At 39.0% G+C, this 23,331-nt stretch overlaps 2 protein-coding genes across 2 annotated transcripts in view; both read right to left on the bottom strand.

Moving 5' to 3' along the window:
• CERS6 (ceramide synthase 6) overlaps window positions 1–23,331 on the bottom strand; it is a 312,767-nt gene that overhangs the window by 37,276 nt on the left and 252,160 nt on the right. Inside the window, 2 exon segments of the mRNA NM_001266123.2 lie at window positions 17,942–18,048; window positions 20,811–20,939. Coding sequence (NP_001253052.1) covers window positions 17,942–18,048; window positions 20,811–20,939 — 236 coding nt within the window.
• NOSTRIN (nitric oxide synthase trafficking) overlaps window positions 1–23,331 on the bottom strand; it is a 312,960-nt gene that overhangs the window by 127,074 nt on the left and 162,555 nt on the right. The gene's annotated exons all lie outside the window — the stretch shown is intronic.

The following is a 23,331-nucleotide window of genomic DNA, read 5'->3' as shown; positions in this document are numbered from 1 at the left end:
GATTGTGCCATTGTACTCCAGCCCGGGCAACAGAGCAAGGCTCTGTCTCTTAAAAAAAAAAGCCCACTTGGGTCTGATAAGGTCCTCATTGCGTCCATATATCAACCATCGTTTTCAAATGAAATAGACACAGCTCTATACAGTGCTTTAAACCTTGAGATACTTTCATGTGCATTTTTACTTAATATACACAAAAACTCTTTACCAAGGAAGGTCTTATTACACTTATTTACAGTGACGGTAACAAAAGTAGGAGAAGAGTGCTGATTTGATCAAGTTTACTAAGAGTAAATTAATGCCAAAATCAAAACACCACCATGCCTGGTTAATTTTTACAATTTTTCATAGAGATGGGGTCATGGGGTCTCGCATTATTACCCAGGCTAGTCTTAAACTCCTGGCCTCAAGCAATCCTTTTGCCTCGGCCTTCCAAAGTGCTGGGATTACAGGTGTGAGCCGCCTCGCCCAGTTGCCTAGAAAAATATTTCTTTCTTTCTTTTCTTCTTTTTCTTTTTTTCTTTTTTTTTTCAGACAGGGTCTCCTTCTGTCTCCCAGGCTGGAGTGCAGTGGCACAATCACAGCTCCCTGAAGCCTCAATCATCCAGGCTCAAGTGATCCTCCTGCCTTAGCCTCCCAAGTAGCAGGGACTACAAGTATGTGACATCATGCCTGGCTGATTTTTTTTTTTTTAATTTTTAGTAGAGATGGGGCCTCATTATGTTGCCCAGGCTGGTCTTGAACTCCTGAGTTCAAGCAATCATCCTGCCTCTTCAGCCTCCCAAAGTGCTGCGATCATAGGCATGAGCCACTGCACCTGGCCAAAATACTTCTTAAGTGCTGTTGGTGACAAAATCTCACCAGCATTTCATACTCTGTACTCAGAAACTGTTTCATGTCCAAGGATCACACTCATGGAGCCCTGAAACAGTCTGATTATATTACCACAATCTAAACAGAATTAGGGTGTCAATCACACCCTCTTACCCCAGAAAAAAATTGTCCTTGTATAAATTTTTAGGAAGCAGAAATGACTAAGATGGGTAAAATTTATAGGCCTAAATCTACCATTAACCTTAACTGATCAGTTCCTTATTAACTTTTTTTTTTTTTTTTTTTTTTGCAGGGGTGTGGAAATAGTCTGTTAAAAGTATTACATGGCATGATAGCTGCAAACGAGCCTGGCACAGAGTTAAAAAGTCCTACACTGACTGAACAATCAAAGTGCCGTACTGTTCAACTGAGGAGGCATAAGATCAGTCTTGTAACCCTAAAGAACACATACTCAGTGAAGAACTGGTCCACTTGAGAACAATGTATGTGTTTAAATGCTTTGACTCTGTGGTTGGATGATACTTTATTTTTTAACTCCTGTGGCCTAGTATTTATTTCTTAAAGATTGTTCTACCTTATGCTTAAGGAGCTGAAACTCTGCAGTGTCATTTGTCAGGATAGTGATTATGTGCAAGTGGGAGAGTTTTTTTAAGTCAACAATAAATGTCTTGCACTGTGAAAATAGCAGCTTGACTCCCACATTCATTTCGTAGCAGAAGGCATGAAATGAATTGGCCTTTTTGAATTATTTCCGAAATGTGCTCCAGATGCATATAGATAGAGCACTAAATATAAACCTACTTGCTTTTGTTTTTGTCCCATTGCTAAGCAACTTTTAAACCAAAGTGATATAGAATGAGTTCATCATCACTGTTCTTCAAATTTAAGTCTGTAAGAAAACAAAGCAATGTATATTCTCAATATACAGTCTGATAAACCCTGTTGACTACTGATAGATGGCCAAACACAGCCATGCTGATGTGTGTGTGTGTGTGTGTCTGTCTATCTTTTGTTCCTGATGGATTCGTTCATCAGGTTCAGTGGTAGCTTCCTATTTATAGTGGCATAAATGGTTCAGTGTTAGCTTCCTATTTATAGTGGCATAAATTATACCAAGGACGTGTGCCACTCAGATCTCCCTGCAAGACATTTTATCACTCAGCTGTGAGGGGCACAGTTAGCTGACAGCCTCCAGCAGCAGTGCCCTCAGAATCTGCCCCAGGGTATGAGCCAAGGCATGTTTTTCGTGGGCATATCCCTGTCAATAACTGATGGTCAGCTTATTTTGTTCTCCTTCTATACACTGCAGGCTTTTTAAACATGTAATCTATGTCCACTATCTCTTCTTGCTTACCGCCCACACCTCCTATACCAGAAACTCTTGCATGCATAATTCTACACATTTTTTTTTAACTAGAAGGTCACCAACCCCCTCATCACTGCCAAAGCATAACGTCATAAAACTTTCAGAGCTTTTAGCTCTAAAACTTTTAGCAACTGAGATTTATTCCAATTCTCCCATTTTATGGATGAAGAAGAGAATGTGTACAATTTTACAGTGACTGGTAATTTCATTTGCCTTGATCTGCCCTGCAGTATTTGATACTGCTAACCCCTCCATTTTAAAATAAAGTATTGGCAATCTGATTTTTCCCCCTAATGGGTTCAAGAGAAGGCCTGCGAAACTTTCCTGACAATAAGCTACATTAGGCATGGGAAATGATTACTAGAACATGTGTCCGCTGCAATTCAGATTCTTGGGCAAGACCCTTGTCAACCTTTACCTGCTCCTCCACCACCATCATGTTTCCAGGATTGTCAAGAGGCTTTTGTTACGACTGGAAAAACTCCCTAGAAGTGTATTCAGTCTTCCTTCTATGCTGGAGTTGAGCTGCTTGTCTCTTAACTTTATATATTCTTCTACTGTAAGATATGCATTTGGTTAAATGACAGCTCTAGTAACTGACATACCTTACTGTCAAATTTTTCTCCCTTTTCTCCAACAAAAGTGCATTACTTTGTACTGCCAAGAAGTTTTCAGATGCAGAAGCAATAAGGAGCAGCAAGTTGTCACAGCTTACTGGGAACAGTGTTAACATGAAGGAAAATTAACTCTCGTTCCTCTTCGCTAAGGGGAAAACAATCTCCATCTGTTCTCAGGTGATGTGGAAATCTACTTAGCTGTTTTTCAAGGTTCTCAAGATACTGGTCCAGAGAAGCGTATCCTGAGTCTAGTTATAAATGATAACATGAGAGTTTTAAGGCCCATTTGTTGTACCAAGACTCTATAAGCACAAAAAGTGCCAGGAAAATACAGTTTCAATGAAACTGTTGGGTTTTCATGTAAATGCAATGAAGTTGTTTTGTCTGAAATCTCAAAACCATTAAGGCCCTCATTTATGTGATAAACATATTCCCTTTTATTCCTTTTATTGTTTTGCAGCAGGAAGCAAGTGATAGTCTCTCCAAATTTAATTACGAAAAGGAGCCCCATGAACTCATGGAAGCCACCGGTGTGATACTTATCTGATGTAGATCATAATAAGCACAACTCAGCATCACTGTATGTTTTTATTTACATATGTAAATATAGTTATTTTATATATATATTTATCTATCTCTTTGTATTGTAAACACACAGCCAAGTATCACTTTACTTGACTTCTTTCTGGAAAAAAAGCAGGTCAGAAGATAAAAAATAAACAATGACCCTACTTGTGTATGTAGTTATTTTCAAAATAAAGCAACCTTTCATCATCTTCCCCAAATCTTTGAAGGATGGATAGAGAGCAAGTTTTTAAAAAAGGGAGAGAGAAAGAGTGAGAGAAGCCACAAGTCAGTTATGTCTGGTGTGGGCTGCCCAAAGGCCAGTCCCCTACATACTACGCCAGAAAGAGAGTTGAACCCAGACAACAGCTGTCAGGGACAGCATGTGGGGTGAGAAAATAATAGAATGGAGAATTAGGTAGAATATGTATGTTAAGGAGGAGAGAGAAGTTAAATAAGTATTACTGTGGCATTCAGAATATTTTTCCTTGATTCGGGGAGAAAAAAGTAAAAAGGTTTATACTATATTACACTGAATTAAGTAAACAAGCTACTGGTCTGGGGAGGGCCATTTATGAAGGTGAATTCCAAATTAAGATGCAGAATAAATCACAGAGATGAACTGCAAGATGCACCAGCACCAGGTGCAAGGGACTAAGCACATAAAGGGAGAATGAGATGTGGTCCTAGCCCTGTTGGAACTCACTCTTGACTAGAGAAAAGTGACAAGGATAGGCCGGGTGCGGTGGCTCAAGCCTGTAATCCCAGCACTTTGGGAGGCCGAGACGGGCGGATCACGAGGTCAGGAGATCGAGACCAGCCTGGCTAACACCGTGAAACCCCGTCTCCTACAAAAAAACTAGCCGGGCGAGGTGGCGGGTGCCTGTAGTCCCAGCTACTCGGGAGGCTGAGCCAGGAGAATGGCGTGAACCCGGGAGGCGGAGCTTGCAGTGAGCTGAGATCCGGCCACTGCACTCCAGCCTGGGCGACAGAGCCAGACTCCGTCTCAAAAAAAAAAAAAAAAAAAAGAAAAGTGACAAGGAAAGAATGATTACCAAACAATTCCATTATAACAGTGCTTCAGGAAAATGCCATGTGACTGCTACTGAGAGTAGGGAATTTAACATCTACTTCAATTTTTTAATGGGATGGGGGAGATACAATTTGAAATAAATGCAATCATATGGCTAGGAAAGAAGAAGGGGGTCAAGTTCCATGAATAATTCATTGCTCAGACAGACATTCAGGTTCTGTTTCTTCCCTACCTCTTCACGGCAGCTTTAACCTATTTTGTGAAGCAACTGACTTATTTCTCCAATATATTGTAGACAATGTATAAAAAAGGGTTCTGACCATTTTTCATGACATGCTGACTTGGCAAACTGTGCTCCTAACATAATGTAGTATTCTAGGAAAGGGACGTAATTTAAGGAACTTGTACACAAAGAAAAATTCCTTCAGTGCTTCACGTATCTTCTGAATTCACTAAGAGACATGGAGTTTGTTACGTATTTGAGACCGGGCACCTAACTGATAACACAGTAAGCCTGATGAGAAATCCTTAAGGGTGGCTGCCGGGGACAACTCACCAGGTCCCTCATACAGAATTTAAAATCGTTATGCCAGAACTCTTCCTTGGATGACTGCATGGAAGGGGCAAGATAATATCCCACCCCCTGCTATTTCTCCTTTGCCCTTCCCTTCCCATGGTCAAATGATACTTGAACATCACTTTAAAGCATTCATTGCTGTATGATGATGTTTGTCCTTCAGTAGCATACAAAAGATAAAATACCCTTATATTTCCACAGGATAAAAACTAGGAAATTTGGTGTACTAAAGTCTTGATTAATGGAAATACTGTGGTTAACTTAGCGATAACTAGACATTTTTCCTTATTTTGTTTTGTTCATTTATTGTTAGTCAAAAGGTATAATAAAAAGCCACTGAAAATATTTTACTGTTATTTGATGGTTCACAATCTTGTGCTGCTTCAGATTAACATCAGTTATGACAACAGAGCATGACAGAATTAGCAGGTAGGAGGCTTGTTTGGAACAGAAGTGACTCAGGGCACTTTCTGGATGTTATTTTGGGAAACAATGCCAAATACTTCCCTATTTAATTAGCATGCACTACTGGGTAGTAGAATTACAGCTAATAGACAATTCCATTTCATTAGATGCATTTTGCTATATTTATATTTCAATTATAAAGACCATCTAAAATATTAAGTGATTAAAACAGTACTTCTGTATCGCTCAGAATTTAAAAGCATTTGCAATTGTTTCAGTCTGGTCATTCTTTTTTTTTTTTTTTTTTTTGAGGCGGAGTCTCGCTCTGTCGCCCGGGCTGGAGTGCAGTGGCCAGATCTCAGCTCACTGCAAGCTCCGCCTCCCGGGTTTACGCCATTCTCCTGCCTCAGCCACCCGAGTAGCTGGGACTACAGGCACCCGCCACCTCGCCCGGCTAGTTTTTTTTTTTTTGTATTTTTTAGTAGAGACGGGGTTTCACCCGGTTAGCCAGGATGGTCTCGATCTCCTGACCTCGTGATCCGCCCGTCTCGGCCTCCCAAGGTGCTGGGATTACAGGCTTGAGCCACCGCGCCCGGCCCAGTCTGGTCATTCTTAAACGGAATGTACGCAGAATCATTTCATTGAACATGTTTCCAATGGCCTTTTGGAACAATTTTAATAAATATTTTCATGAGTCCTGGATTCTACATTTCTTCATAACTTTGGAATAACTCATAGATCGCAACACAATGTATTAGTTGCCAAACAAATCAAACTAAATATTTTGCAACAAGTCTCTTTAATGCATGGCCTCAGACTACGTAGAATACAAAGTAGTCTAAGACACAACTGTTTGTGAAAATTATATGTGGGTTTACATGTTGTCCATTCAAAAAAGGACTTAAGATAGTTATATTTGGTGGCTGCAACTTGCCCTGAGAGACATGGAGTTTGTTACGAATTTGAGGTTGGGCACCTAATTGACAACAAGCCTGATGAGAAATCCCCAAGGGTGGCTGGGGACGACTCACCAGGTCCCTCACACAGAATTTAAAATCGTTATGCCAGAATTCTTCCTCGGATGACTGCATGGAAGGGGCAAGATAATCTCCCACCCCCTGCTACATGTCCTTTGTCCTTCCCTTCCCACGCTGCCCTCTCTCTTTTCTTCACTCAGAAGCCAACATACAACACACCATCATCAAAACCTCAGACCTGGCTGCTGGTCACAGCTAGTTGGAGTTTGCATTTTAGTAGACCTACTTGTTTTGTGATTTTCTTCAAATACATTTGACAAATGTATTTCCAATTCATTGACAATCCACTTTATCAACTGAGCATTTCCGTTTTATGACCAGTTGTGGATAAAGGCAGGACTTACTAAACTTATTAAAAGCAGTACTGTCTCCATCTGATCTGTTTCTATCTGATCAAAACAATTCAGTGGCTGGGATGCTCCTGCTTTTGAAAGCTACTAAGTCACTGTTGTCTTCGTCTTCTTCGGCTGGGCCGATTCCGCATCATAAGGAAAGATGCACGTGGGCTGCAACATCTCAGTCGTGATTGTGCCAAACTGCAGGGGAAACTCTAAAATTTCATTCTCCATTAAACAAATATTTATTGATGGTTTTTTAGTGCTAGCTGTTCCTGGGCACATAACCTAATCTATATCTACATCCCCAACACCCACACTGTGCCTGATGCACAGCAGGCTCACAGTAACGTGCGATAAACAGATCGATAAAGAAGAAATGATTCTTTGTCTATGAGGAATTTGTGAAGTGTTTGCTCTCTTGTCTGGGAAACAAGACACAAAGACATGAAAAGTTAAATGATAATACATGATAAGACACAGCCTCACAAGGAACAGAAGGATTCTAGGGATGCCAATGATCCTGTGGTTCTGTCTCCTTGGCAACACTGCCACCAGAGGCATGGAAGAGGTTCTGCCAATGCAAGGACACGGCCAGGGTGGCCTGCTCTGACAGCACCACAGAGCCCTGCGCTCTGGGATTGTGCAGGGAAGGTTTCTGGGATGGTTATGGTACTGGTCCACCACACAGGCAAGAAGGCAAAGGGCAGGCACACAGCAGTCCAAGGCTGAGGTTAGGACAGTTGAGAAGGAGCTCAGCATGGATGGGAGTGGAAAGTTGGCAGGAGAGACCCAAGACTAAAGTCAGGGAGGTGATGGGAAGTGAGGATGGAGAGCACTAGCCCGGTACATAACTGTGCTATATAACAGCCTAAGCAAATAGAAACATAGTTGACGATGGTTCTTCATCTGCTCTAGGATTTTCCATAAAGTATCAGTTCTCTCAAGTAAGTGAGATGCCTGGTCAAATACACAATTTTCAAATCTCTGGTCCTAGCATGAGACTTTATTACAACACTCAGATATTTTTAAAACAGAGCAAATGGTCATACTGAATTTTCTCCCTAGATGATAAACACATCTTATAATGCCTTGAGCAAACAATCTTTTTGTTTTTTTCTCTTCCCCCAGTAAAGGCTTCTCTGCAGGGATTGGGAAGGAGGGAAGGAACACTTAATACATTAATTCTCTACAGAAAGCGTTACTAGGACAATGCACCTTTTTTTTTTTTTTTTTTTGAGACAGAGTCTTGCTCTGTTGGCCAGGCTGGAATGCAGTGGCACGATCTTGGCTCATTGCAACCTCTGCCTCCCAGGTTCTGGCAATTATCCTGCCTCAGCCTTTAGAGTAGCTGGGATTATAGGCATGTGCCACCACACCCAGCTTATTTTTGTAATTTTAGTAGAGATGGGGTTTCACCATGTTGGCCAGGCCAGTCTCGAACTCCTGACCTCAGGTAATCTGTCCTCCTCAGCCTCCCAAAGTGCTGGGATTACAGACGTGAGCCACCACGCCCGGCCGGTGACAATGCATTTTTTTGTTGATTCAAGTCACAAAAGGAAAAAGACTGCTTAATCAAGAGCATATTCTGTTCTCCCTTCCCAATATTAGGAGTAATTGCCTGAGGTCAGGAGTTCAAGACCAGCCTGGTCAACCTGGTGAAATCCCATCTCTACTAAAAATACAAAAATTAGCTGGGTGTGGTGGCGGGTGCCTGTAATCCCAGCTACTCGAGAGGCTGAGGCAGGAGAATCACTTGAACTCAGGAGGCGGAGGTTGCAGTGAGCCGAGATTGCGCCATTGCACTCCAGCCTGGGTGACAGAGCAAGACTCCATCTCAAAAAAAAGAAAAAAAAGAGTAATTGCATGTTTTTTTTTTTTTTTTTTTTTTTTTTTTTTTTTTTTTTGCCTAAAGTGGACAACAGTTTTAAAGACTATTCCAAGGCTGAATGCATTTAGTACTTCACTCCACCCACTGCCTTATTATTACTCACAAGACTAATTTTTAATGGCCTAGCCAGAAAGTTGGCAAGTCTCTTCTGCAAAGGACCAGAGAGCAAATGCTTTAGGCTTTATGCGGCATAACCCTGTCACAACTACTCAGCCATGCCACTGTAGCAGAAAGCAGCCAAAGACAATATTAATAGATGGCAAGGTTGTGTTCCAATAAAACTTTACTGATACAAACAGGCAGTGGGCTGCTTTGTCCCACAGGCCATACTTTGTTGACCTCTGGTCCAGACCTTCAATCCTAAAATTACATTAAAATTTTTATGTTCATCTGAAAGAGACATCTCAACACACATTATTTCCATCTAACTCTTCCACATCCTGTAAAGGTGTTAACCAATGCTGATAGATGTAAGAATTACGAAAACACACCAAAACACCTTATGTCCAAAAGATACCAGGTTTCATCCTTCAAATCTTTCTAATATATTTAACATAGACCAGCACCAAGGCAAATTTCAGAGCAAATTTGTTGAGGGATTGCATGAAAAAAAAGTCAGGTTTTTCAAATGTGTGAAGTCTGCGACTAATCTGTTCCTTATCAACAATTCAGAAAAGCATATAAGCCATGCCACTTTGGTAAAATACATCTTGAAAAATAAATCAGATAAAAAAAAATCTTCTCCTGCGTGTCTATATGAATTTCAAATCTTATCATGGAAAATGGTAAAAGGATGATTGAGTCTCCTCTGTAACTTTTTTGTTTTGGTTTTTTGTTTTTTTTTTTTGAGACAGAGTCTCACTCTGTTGCCAGGCTGGAGTGCAATGGCACGATCTCGGCTCACTGCAACCTCCACCTCCCGGGTTCAAGTGATTCTCCTGCCTCAGCCTCCTGAGTAGCTGGGATTATAAGGCGCATGCCACCACACCCGGCTAATCACACCAGGCTAATTTTTGTATTTTTAGTAGAGATGGGGTTTCACCATGTTGGTCAGGCTGGTCTCGAACTCCTGACCTCGTGATCCGCCCACCTTGGCCTCCCAAAGTCCTGGGATTATAGGCGTGAGTCACCGCACCTGGTCAATTTTTTTTTTTTTTTTTAATTGTAGAAATCTTCAGAGAGAACAAATTCACAGATAATTCCCCTACTTTTCAGTGAAGCGATCAACAGAAAGCAACATTCTGAGAAGGCAGAAGCTTCTGTCCGAACAGTAGCTGACCAGTAAAGGTACATATTTGACTCTAACCCTCCTGTAGCCAAGGCCCTGGCACTTCATGGGACATGACTGGAGATGTGGAAAATCATTATCTGGCCACGGAAAGAGGTTCTGGAGATAGTGGTATGCCCATTCACTTGGGATTTGTGAGAATACGGTAAACCAGTACAGTTTCAATATTACATGCTCACTGACTACTGAGAACAGAAGCCACTAAAGGGAGACAGTTTAAGTCTCATAATTGGATAGACCATTTTAGAATTTTATTTCAGATCTATGGTCATGGTTCCTTAATACAGACTAGTGGGAAGCTATAAAATGTAATAAAAACTTCAGACCACTTGGCTATAATGGGAATTTATATATTTAACAGTAACAGCATATTTTGAAAAATGCCTAATATTTATGAAGTATTTTATAGTTCGTAAAATACTATTACACTTGATCCTTAATATTTCTGGTAAGGTAGGTAGACTATTCACCATTATTTTTACCAATGAGGACATAGGGTAGGTAGACTATTTACCATTATTTTACCAATGAGGACACAGTTGCAGAGAAATCACACATCTGGTCTTCAGACAGTGTGGGAGGAGAAATCTGACTCAAAACAAGCAGCCTTTCTAGCCACTGTACCATGCCACTTCTCTTTCAGCATCTTTGTGAATTTGCTCCTTTCTTTACCAGATTCTAATGTATCGCTGATAGATGATGATGTTTGCAATATGTTATCTTGACTGGGGCAGAATGACAGAGGCAATCATTTTTAAATGACTCTTTTTTTTTTTTTTATTGAACTACCACCAACTATGTATCTTATCAAATGCTTTATGGCCTTAAAGAAGAGAATATTGCATTGTAGAAAGAACAAATGGAACATAGTAAGTACTTGCTGAATTGAACTGATATTAGGAGACCAGAGTCCAGAGAGCCCAGTGAATCATTGACTAGATGAATCTGCTTTCTCTGTGTATTAAGGGAGAAATCGCACCTATCTTACTTAACAAAGATTTAAGGAAATCAAATAAGAAAATGGACATGAGACCGTTTATAATTAAAGAGTACCTAATTAACTCAACAAATACTTACTGAGTGGGCACTGTAAGGCACTGTTGATGGATGTTATGAGTTTGAGTACAATCTATGCCATATTAAAACCACAGCTTTTATGGGAAATTGTTAGGAACGTAGAGATTACATATAAGTGGACTATAAGAGAGAGTTGCAGATCAATGAAAATTTTAACAGCTTACAATGATGCGTAGATTTACTCTCAAAAAGGATCAGATCATTGACTGTGTGACTACAAAGTAACGGCTAAAACGCATAGATTTTTGAGTTGAGGAGAGCTAACTAGACACGACTTTCCAGAAATTTAAATACAAGAGAAAATATTTAAACTTTTAACACTTTGAGTGATGGCAAGTCAGTGGGGCACCAGCGATTGCTTGTTTGGTAATAGTAGTGCAACAAGTATCCAATATATATTATTGAAGCTTTTAAATACTGACTACAAACCCAAATCTTTAGAAGTATATGATAAATAAAGACTTGGCTAAAATTTGATCTTGACTATATACAGCACCATCTGGGAAAAATAAGTATGTATTTGAAGGAGATACTGATAAGAAAGTCTGCTGTTAATTATATCAACAATGAAACTACCTGATTCCACAGATGTCATTTAATAAAAGAACAATCAAATTATCTAAGGATGTGTTAAGAAAGAATTCCTGGCCGGGCGCGGTGGCTCAAGCCTGTAATCCCAGCACTTTGGGAGGCCGAGACGGGCGGATCACGAGGTCAGGAGATCGAGACCATCCTGGCTAACACAATGAAACCCCGTCTCTACTAAAAATACAAAAAAATTAGCCGGGCGAGGTGGCGGGCACCTGTAGTCCCAGCTACTCGGGTGGCTGAGGCAGGAGAATGGCGTAAACCCGGGAGGCGGAGCTTGCAGTGAGCCGAGATAGCACCACTGCACTCCAGCCTGGGCGACAGAGCCAGACTCCGTCTCAAAAAAAAAAAAAAAAAAAAAAAAGAAAGAATTCCTACCAGATAAATTCTGAGTGACCCACTAAATATTTGATTATTTGATAAAACTGGTAAAGCAGTAAAACTCTTGATATAGTAAACCTATTCATATGTTTGCTCAGGTTTTAGCAAAAAACTATGTAATTATGGAAGAAGAATGTTGTTACCGAGAACAGGAAATAAAGACACATTATCTTGGCTTCCAGGATGGTCATATTATGAAGTTACAATTTCAGAGTTTCATATGTTAGCAAAATGTGAGAAGATGATGCTTCTACAAAGATTATCATCACACGTACCTGAAGGAAACCCATAACAGTATTAGCAAGATTATTTCACAGTCATTATATGATATAATCATACAAATACTGATTCAAAATAACAAGGTATTATTAAGACAAATAGTAGAGAAAACTACATTTTGAAGAACTGATGTAATGTTCCCAGATGATTTGATACAATAAAATTCAGAATCAGAAAAGACCAGCATGAAAGCCAGAGAAAAAGGTGACTGAAGGAATTTACAATGTTTATCTTGATGAAGATAACAGGAAAGGGGGGAGTAAGAATTTTTTTTTTTCCCCCGAATATTTGCTGGGCTGAGGTATAGAACAGGAATTAGACACTGTATATAGTTCCAGGGTCAGAACTAGGACAAAAACGCAGAAAGTATTGGGAGGTAAACTGTGACAGCCTGGGGCAGAACTCTCTAATAATGGCCACTGTGCAACTGGAAGGGACTGTCTTTAGAGGTGCAGGGTTTCCTTCCACTGGAATTATTCATGTGGTGGCTGAATTATTTGACAACAAAGGTCTCTTCCCACATCATATTCTACTTATCTCACAATCCAGGAAAGACTGTGAACAAGAAAAAGCAAAGCAAGGAATTCTGTGGTGAGGCTGTGGGCAGTGTAGTGATGGGCTAGAGGAGGAGTTGCCACTTTCTTTATCCTCCCCTTCAAAATAGGGTCATTAAACAGGTTAGCAGGGCCAACAGCAGCACAGAGTGGATATAAAAATTGCACTTTCTGGGGTAAGTCATGTCCTAGGAACAGCAAGGCCAGCATTGGCTGGAACCATCTACACAGGGAGACCACAGAGGACAGTGATATCATCAGGAAGGAACAGTGGAGAGATCAGTTTTGGTGGCCTGTGTGTGGGAGGGTTGCATCCCAGATGTCCTCTGGACAGAAATAATCAACACTCCCTTGGATAGCGTCCCAGCTTGGAGAGAAGAGGAAAGGGCTGTGCAAATGTGTCTCACCTCTTGGCTTATTAGACAGGATGAAGAGTTCCCAGGCAGGACGAATGAGTCAACCTAGGAAGCAGGCCACAGATAAAATATAGTGTGATGCTAAGAAGTGGAAATGAATTAAAGCCAGTAAAGGGCAGTAAATGAGGAATGTGACAAACACAAGTTCGCTTCGTTAGAGTTATGTGCTGAAGATGATCATAATAAAATCAATAGCCAATCGAGAAATGGTGTGGGGATGACTGAATACCCACACACACAAGAATGAACTTGGATACCTACCTTCCACCATACACAAAAATCACCCCAAAACAGAGCATAGACCTAAATGGAAGAGTTAAAACTAGAAAACTCCTAGGAAAAAAAAATAGGAGTAAATCTTCATGACCTTGGATTTGACAATGGTTTCTTATGACGTCAAAAACACAGGTGACAAAAGAAAAAAGAGACAAACTTTATCAAATCTAAAAGCTTTTGTGCTTCAAAGGACATCATCAAGGAAGTGAAATGCAACCCTCAGTAAGGGAAAAAGCATTTGCAAATTATATATTGGGTAAGTCCTTTATATATCAGATACATTATTATATTCATCATTCAGATATATAATCATACATAAACTTTGACAACAATAAAAAGACAAATAACCAAATTACAAACGGGTAAATAATTTGAAATGCAAATTAAAACTACAATAAGATACCATTTAATACTCACTAAAATGAATACAATACAAAAAATAGTAGGTGTTGGCAAGGAAATGGAGAAAGTAGAACTTTCATACATTGTTGGTCAGATGTCAAATGATGCTGCAACTTTGTAAAAGAGTTTGGTGGGTGGGGTGCAGTGGCTCATACCTGTAATACCAGCACTTTGGGAAGCCTAGGCTGGAGGATCGCTTGAGGCCAGGAGTTCAAGTCTAGCCTAGGCAATGTAGTGAGACCCTGTCTCTACAAATAAATAAATCAGCTAGGTATTGTGGCATGTACCTGTAGTCCTAGACACTCGAGAAGCTGAGGCAGGAGAATCACTTGAGCCTAGGAGTTCAAGGCTTCAATGAGCTATGATGGCACCATTGTAGCCCAGCCAGGCCAACAGAGCGAGACCCTGTTTTTTTTTTTTTAACTTTTGTTCTAGCTCTAAAGAAAAAGAACATTTGGTTGTTCTTCAAAAAGTTAGAGTTACAATGTAATCCAGCAATTCCATTCCTAAGCATATGCCTATGAAAATTGAAAATGTGTGTTCACACAACATCTTGTATGCAAACATTAATAGCAGCATTATTAACAATAGCTAAACAGTGGAAACAATCCTGAAGTCTGCCACCTGATAAACAGATAAATAAAATGTGGTATATCCATACAATAAAATATTATTCACCAATAAGAAACAATGAAGTACTGATATATGCTACAACATGGATAAACCGTGAAAACATCAGGAAACAGAAAGAACTCAGTTACAAAAGATCACATATTGCATGAAACCATTTATATAAAATGACCACAAAATGTAAGTTCACAGAGACAGAAAGCAGGTTAGTGATTGCCAGGGGATTATAGGAGGGAAGAATGAGGAGTGACTGGCAGTGCAATAGGTTTGTTGACAGCAGCATCAACACAAATACATCAGTAATGAATGCACTGTGCTATGATGCTGTCATACGAACTTCTTAGGTCCATTATAATCTTGTAGGATCACTGTCATATATGCGGTCCATCATTGGCCACGAAGCGTAGCTATATGGTACATGACTGTATTTCCAGAAGCTACAATTTGCTTTCTTTACTTATGGTGAGGTTAAATCTTTCTATAATTTTGTCATTTATATTTTTCTGAACTGTGCCAGTTCAGAGCCACTCCAAACACTTCTATTGAGTTATTGTTCTTTTTTTCTTACTCATTTCCTAAGAGGTCTCTCTTTTCATGTTGAATAAATAATCTCACTTAACAAGCCAATACTTACATAACAATTACTATGAATCTGACATGTTTCTTAGCTCTATAGAGACATAAAATCACTTAATATTTACAACAATGCTGTGATTGGGCATCATCATCATTTCTATTTAAGAGATGAGGAAACTTCAGCACAAAGGTGTTAAGCAGTGGAGGCAGGATTTGAACCCACGCACACTGGTCCAAACGTCCCAGCTAACCAGTATACTCTCCTGACTCGTACAGATGTAGCAAACAGCAAACTTAAGAATGTCAAACAAGATACTCAGACCCCAGAAAATGTGTAGAATCTGGTCACTGTAAAAGACTGTGATAGGTGTTCTTTTCTGGAACTGCACTGTCCAATAAGCGAGCCACATGTGGCTCCTGAGCATTTGAAATGTAGTTAAACTAAATCTAGATGTGTGGTAATGTGAAATATACACTGAATTTCAAAGATTTAATATAAATTAAAAGAATGTAGATACTCAAAACATTTTAATATTAATGTGTTGATAATGTTAAATAGTATTTTGGGCCGGGTATGGTGGCTCACGCCTGTAATCCCAGCACTTTGGGAGGCCAAGGCGGGTGGATCACTTGAGGTCAGGAGTTTGAGACCAGCCTGGCCAACATGGTGAAACCCTGTTTCTCTAAAAAAAAAAAAAAAAAAAAATTAAAATTACACCAGGCGTGGTGGCACGTGCTATAGTCTCAGCTACTTGAGGCCGAAGAATCACCTGAACCTGGGAGGCAGAGATTGCAGTGAGCCGAGATTGTGCCACTGCACTGCAATCTAGGCGACACGGCAGGTTTTTTTAAGACTCTGTCTTAAAAAAAAAATACTATTTTGAATATACTGAGTTAAATATGTTATTTAAGTGAATATCACCTTTCATCTTTAAAAAAAAACTTTTAGTATGGCTACTAGAAAATATTGTGTTACTATAAATCCTGCATTATATTTCTGTTGGACAGGGTTGTTCTAGAAGGATGTATTGTGACTGGAAGAGAAGTCTGGAGGAGCAGTGCATGGTTCTTAAAAGGCTAATCATGGTGTATGCTGTCTTTGAGGACCATGGATTGATTATACAACAGACAATAAGCCAACTGTTACTAAACCCATCAACTACCAATATTCTGATGACTCACGATGAATTCAAATATAGTCAAGAGGAACCTGGAAGATATTGTTGGTGAATACAAAGAAATGGGTTGAAAACAAAAAGGAATATAGGGCAGGGGAAATAATTTTGTTTCTTCTACCTAAAGCACAGTCTTTGAAGGAGAAATAGGTCTGTGAAATGCTTCTTAAAACTAAAGTCTAATCTACCTCCATTACACTTTACCCTCCACAGGTGAGTCACTATTTCACACAAATACTCTATTTGCTATAATGTATAATTTAGCCAACAGAGTTGCTCAGTAAGTGCAACAAAACTATTTAAATATTGATAATCCATCGATGTTACCTATGTCCAGTAAATGTTTGGAAAAAAAATTTATAATCTCTGGCCTCCCCCACCCCATACCCCAAATTATAAACCAGAATATTAAAAGGATCTGTAGGAATTCAACTGCAAGTACCCCAAGGGCAGCCCTATGTCTGACTGAATTATCAGCATTACCAGTACCATCCCAGTGCTAGTAACGCAGCAAATGCCCAGTAAATTTTCACTAAATACACACAGAAAATGGTAGTTCATTGGAATTTTAAAGTCCACGCCTAAACAATATGGAAAACGCAAAGAATGGATATTCTAGACTGGTGAGCTTACTGTTGTAGATGGCTAATCACACAGATGGGGGCAAGTACTTAGAATGAAGACCCAGGAGTCAGCAAAGGTTTTCTAAAATCCAACTTCACATTCTTTTCCTGACTCTGCCTCTATCTGTGCAGGGAGTGACTCAACAGAATAAATCCTGAATTCCTTAAGACCTTTGACAAAACTCTTTTATATACCTTAACCAAGGTGGGGAAATAGCAGGCATGACAATCTAACAGTTAGAAGGCTTAGTAATGAGTAGAAAAATCATACAGGAAGACTGGTGTTTGGGGAACTGAGGTCAATCTAAAGAAATTCTTCAGGGGTGGACAAGGAATCCCTCTTGGTCAACATTTTTCTTCAGTAAGTTGGAAGAAACATGAAAGGCATATTTGCCAAGTAACACAAAGCTGGAAGAGACTTTGAAAAGAATTCAAAGACTATTTGGTTAGAATGGTATATAGCTAATGCAAATTCTCTAGGATAGTGGTTTTCAAACTAACATGCAGCAGAATCATCAGGAAGGCTTATTAAAACACACTGCCAGGACTCATCTCCAGAGTTGCTCACTCAGTGGGTCTTGGGTGGGGTCAAGAATGTGCATTTCTAACAGGTTCTCAGGTGATGCTGCTGCCACTAATCCAGGGACAACCCTTTGTGAACCCGTGGTACAGGAGATTCCTGTTATATACTTGTTTGCAACACTGCAGTTTCTTTCTTAATTCCAACCTTCATGGCTGAGGTTCCTGAGTCATATTCTAGACTAGTGCCTTCTATGACCGATGGCTTTCTGTGACTTCAGAACCCATGCAAGCCACATCCTTTTCCAACTATTCTGTGGAAATCATTAGTAAAGAGTGCCACCCTCTTCTGGAAGAAGAAATCAAGCAGTTTCTTGAGGTATTCCCCTCCCCCAATATATTTAAACCTCTAAATACTTATGGTAAAATTCAAAAGGAAAATGGTTCAGAAAGCTTATTTGGAAAGGGTGGCTCTATCAGGAAGAAGACTGGCATACTCACCAGAGAGGAAATATACCCAGTCGTGTGGTGATAAAAACCACGGCAAACATAACAAACAGGAGATCACACATTTTCTGAAACTTGGCATAATTTGCCATTTTGGCAGCCTATGAAAGAAAGGAATGTGACCTATTAATGTAGTTAAACTGATAATAAAGAGTTTCTTTCAATATGCATGAGTCTGTTATAAGATACACTTTATCAGATGCATAAAATTGCCTGTGACTGAAATGTCATGTATCATGCATCAGTATTTATAAATTACCCACAAGCTGAGTGAGAGGCAGCATTAGCCGTAAGTAGAATTCCTGACTGTTACAGATTTAATAAAATATTCAGCAACCTGAAAAATTCAATTGTATGGTTGATTTCAGAAAAACAGAGAGAAAAATAAGAAATTCTTACATCATAGATGATATTAGCAAGCCAGAGACACCAAAACAGAAATCTGGTATAACAGTTCAAACAGAAGTGCTGGATAATCCTTTAAACCTTTTTATGAATCTCAAATACTGAGGCCACGAACTTTATATAGAATATATGGAGCTTTCTGTGTTTTTCTTCCTTTCTCCCTAAAATTACAGGTTTTCTTTAAACAGGCACAAGGAATACTCTGGGAGATGCTTTTCTGGCTTATTCTCATGAACTTAGAAATGAAGAAAGTGTCAAGATCATGTCATTTCAACTAATCCATTTAGGTAGAATTTTCAAAGTTACATGAATGGGTCATTTTTAGATGAAAGCCACCAATGCTCAAAGGGTCTGTGAAAAGTATTCGCATAATTTATGGGAGCGATTTAAATGAAGACTTTTTATATTATAAATTAGGGAAGATATCACATCCCTTTCTCTACCATCTACTTTTTTACAAATGATTCTAAAAACAGGTGAGACTGAAAACATAATTTTGCTTAATCATCTCTTTTTACATTTTTACATAGAATTCACAGCACCTACACACAGGGTTATAAATTGATGATGTCTTCTGAATTTATAACGTTATTTTCTACTTCTTGGAAACTTAAATTAACTGAGTCAGATTTGAAAAGATTGTTGACATTATCCACAGAAGCTATAATTTAAAAGATTTAAATAAAGCACAAAGTTATGAGAGGAATGTATTCCTAAGGGGAAATATCTATTAACTGGGTGGAAGTTAGGATTATAAGCTTTTAATTTCATGAACACTTCAGGGGTAACACCATAAATTATGTTAAAAGGTACCTTTTACCTTCTTCTGGCTAGGTAAATCATGACATTTTTCTTTTATATTTTTTCACCAGTATTCAATAAATAAGCTTTAAACACAAACTTTTCAGAAATGTCTAGGCCGTAAGATAACATGTTGAGGAGCTGACAGGTAACTTATCTCATTAATTGAATACTCTGAGTGTTATTTATTTTTATAATGTTAAAGAGAATCTAGGTGATGAAGAACATTTGTTTTTAAGCCACATGACTGAGATTTCTGAATTTTTTTTTCTGGATACAAGTGGAACTTGATTAGAAATTTTCTGAATCTACCCCATGGCACTACCAAGCATCATGCCAGCCATTTCCACAGGCAATGCAGTTGGCTAATTGTACAGGATTGATTGTACAGCCTTAGGTTGCAGTATAAATTTCTACATTCAAGCAAACTTAGGATTTAACCAAATGGTAACTCATTTCCAGGGGACTGCAATATAAGCAATCTATATTATTGATTATACTTATTATATTTCTTTATAGTAATTATATTTCTCCTATTAAAAAATATGTTGAATAGAGGTTAGCTTGAATCACTTAAAAATCATAGCAACAAATTATCATTTGACTTATCTAGCCCATTAGGTCTATTTTTCTATTTCATAACATGAAAGGACCAGTTTTTTTTTAACAAAGTACTGTATACACCTCAAACTTTAATTGCCTTTATAGTAGATTCAAATTTTATAGCATAGAATTCTGCTTATATTGCAATGACAGGTCATTATTTGAGGGTATGTCTAGTCTACACTCATGGTATAGTAATTGCTTCAAAGGTGGCAAAACAAAGCAGTTAAAGCAAAACGGTGGGCCTAAAGGAAAATAAATCAGAATTCAGATCAGATTGTAAGAACCATTTCTACATAGGCTTTGTACTCTTACAAGGTAATTCTGACCAGTTATATTAATTTCTTAATATAAAATGCAAAGACTTTAATGATTAACATTATTGAGTATGACTCTTCACAGGAGCCATAGTTAAAAGTAAATATCACATCACAATTTTCCTTGGGATTTTACCTTTTAAAATATGCTAGAACATTTTTATTTATTTTACCACTTTAAGAATTCTAAATAATAGTAACCAATTCATATATAACCAATATTTCCACAGATATTCTTTATACTTTCATATATAGAAAACATAGTTTCTACATAAAATTTGCAATTCGTATGCACTTTTCACTGTAAAAACATTAGGAAAATGTATCTTGGCAATAAAAATGATGACCCCTACTTAATTTTACTGGGATGTATAGCTTCCATCAGTACCCAAACCGAGTTTTACAAAATTTCCCAATAAATCAGGGTAAAAGGTACAGCACACAAAACAAAACCTAATCAAATAATGATTTTCCTTTGTAAAATCATTCATTTCTTAAGTATGGATTAGTAAAGGTTTTCAGCATTTTATTAACAATTTTTTTTTTGTATAAAAGTTTATATACTAATTTAAAATCTCATTTTCACCAGTTTAACCTTCAAAGAAACACTGCAGTTTCAAGGCAGTTATTTACTATTGTACCCAGGCACCATCTAACATAACATTGAAGAGCTAATGAGATTAGGGACTTCCTAAATTTTGGGTTTTGTATTCTTAAAGATGAAAGAAAACTTTTACCTCCAGAAGAGCATCAGCCGAATCATGAAGACAAAGGACCAGCGTTCCTACTCGGGCCATATTGTTGACATATGAAAAGGTAATCAAGAAAATACATACAAGGTGGTGCAGGAACATAATGCCAAAGTCCTTGAGGAAAGAAAAAACAACCATATTAGAGTTTAGCAACATCACATTTCCATTTAGCCATTCAGCCACTGAACCAGGACTTACTGAGAACCTCCACAAGCCTAGCACTGAGGATGAATAAGGTATGAATAAGGTATAACTCTTATCCTGTGGGAGTCCATCATGTGTTGGGAGAGACACATAGGAGATCGGTGGGAGCCCAAGATCAAGGCTCTGGCAGATTTGGTATCTGGAGAGGGCCCACTTCCTTGTTCATAGATGGTGACTTCTAGCTGTGTCATCATATGGCAAAAGGGGCAAAGCACTTATTTAGGGCCACAGGAGATAGGAGGAAATCAGTGACTATCAAGAATGCGATCAAGCCAGGACAAAGACCATATCATAAAGAATGCTTTGTAGCAAGCCAAATAATTTGAAGCTATGGGAGAAATCACTACAGAATTTCAAGAAAAGAAGGGTACTACTTGCATTTGAACCTTTTTAAAATTTTTTATTTTATTTTATTTTATTTTTGCTCTGTCGCCCAGGCTGGAGTGCAGTGGCATGATCTCAGCTCACTACAAGCTCCACCTCCCAGGTTCACGCCATTCTCCTGCCTCAGCTTCCCAAGTAGCTGGGACTACAGGCGCCCGCCACCACGCCCGGTTAAATTTTTTTTTGTATTTTTAGTAGAGACAGGGTTCACTGTGTTAGCCAGGATGGTCTCGATCTCCTAACCTTGTGATCCACCCGCCTCGGCCTCCCAAAGTGCTGGGATAACAGGCGTGAGCCACCGTGCCCGGTGCATTTGAACTTTAGGAAGGTCTTTGGGGCAACTGTACAGGTTTAACTGGACCACTTCTCTGACTACTAAATGGTTGGGGCTTCAGAAGGTACTGGTTGTGTCTTTGAACAGAGTGTGGCATCTATGAAGGGACAGCAGGTTAAGGTCAGAGGAAAAGGGCATCGTATAGCTCCCAGCCCAGACGGTCCACTGTCTACAGAAGGGCTGATAAGCCACATAGCAAGGTTAACGGTGGTGCTGTGGTCTAAATATTTGTGTGCCCATCAAATTCATGTTAAAATCGTAATGCCCAAGGTGATAATGTTAGGAGATGGGGCATTTGGGAGGTAATTAGGGCATGAGACCAGAACCCTCATGAATAGGATTAGTGTCCTTGTAAAAGGGACCCCAGAGAGCTGCTTTGTCCCTTTCACCATATGAAGACACAGTTAGAAGGCACCATCCATGAACCAGGAAATGGGCCCTCATCAGATACCAGATCTGCCAGAGCCTTGATCTTGGACTCCCCAGCCTCTGGAAGTATAAGAAATCAATTTCTGTTGTTTACAGGACTCCCAATCTACAGTATTTTGCCACAGCAGCTCAAATGGATTAAGACGGGGGTGATGGTTTTCTGTTATCTCAGATTTCTTGGAATGTGCATCTCAGTGTTAGCATCCTTCTCCCAGAATATGCCTGTTGGGATACTAAAATAAGAATCCTACCATGTTGGCTTTTCTGATAGGACCTACACAAACAAGCCCTGAATTTTTAAAAATTGTTTTATGTTAGATTCAGGGGGGTACCTATGCATGCTTGTTACTTAGGTATACTGCATACTCATGGGGATTGATGCCCTGAATTTTAATCATTATCTGTCCATAGACATTAGAAAAAAATATATCTTGCAGCAATAATAGTAAATTGACCATCCTTATTTTGGTCAGCTTCAAGGGAACCTCATCTTGGCCTCAGTGAAGATTTTTTTTTCTGATATTATCTCTTGACTATCTGGACATGGTTTGTTGTGAAATGGAATTTTTGTTGCTTAGAAATATAGTCTTTTACTCATACTTTTATCTAATCTATATATCTCTCTCAGAGTAAGTCTGAATTTCTTTGAGACTTAAATGCCAAGACTGACCCTAATGTTGCTCTATTTGAAGCCTCTGGCGGAAGAGGACTATTCCCCATAGACCATTCATCTAGGGTAGATTTATTTGAATCTTTCTCTCTAAGGGAGAGAGCGTGAAAATGAAAAGCATATCTGAAAACTGACGTATGAGCAGATCCCGATTATGAAAAAGCGCAGCATGTAGGTTAAATCTAGGGGAATAAACCCAAATTTTTATCTTGAGAAGTCAATATTCATATGGTCATTTATTCATTAAAAATAGTGACTGAGCATTTACTATGCTCTAGACAGTTCTAGGCTTTGAGGAAAAATAAGTAAGAAAACTAGACAAATACTTTTGCCCTTGTGGAACTTGTATATTCTAGTAAGGGAGAACAGACAAAAAATATAAGTAAATGATCTCTTATAGTAGAAGGTAAAATTGTGCTATGGGGGAAAAAAAGCAATCATGATAAGAAGGGTGGGGAGTCCTGGTTGCTGGGGGAGATACATTA

The sequence above is a fragment of the Macaca mulatta genome, chromosome 12, assembly GCF_049350105.2.
Source record: "Macaca mulatta isolate MMU2019108-1 chromosome 12, T2T-MMU8v2.0, whole genome shotgun sequence".
In the NCBI taxonomy this organism is placed as follows: Eukaryota; Metazoa; Chordata; class Mammalia; order Primates; family Cercopithecidae; genus Macaca; species Macaca mulatta.
Note: the sequence above shows the minus strand (reverse complement) of the source record. Positions and strands in the feature narration are given on the sequence as shown.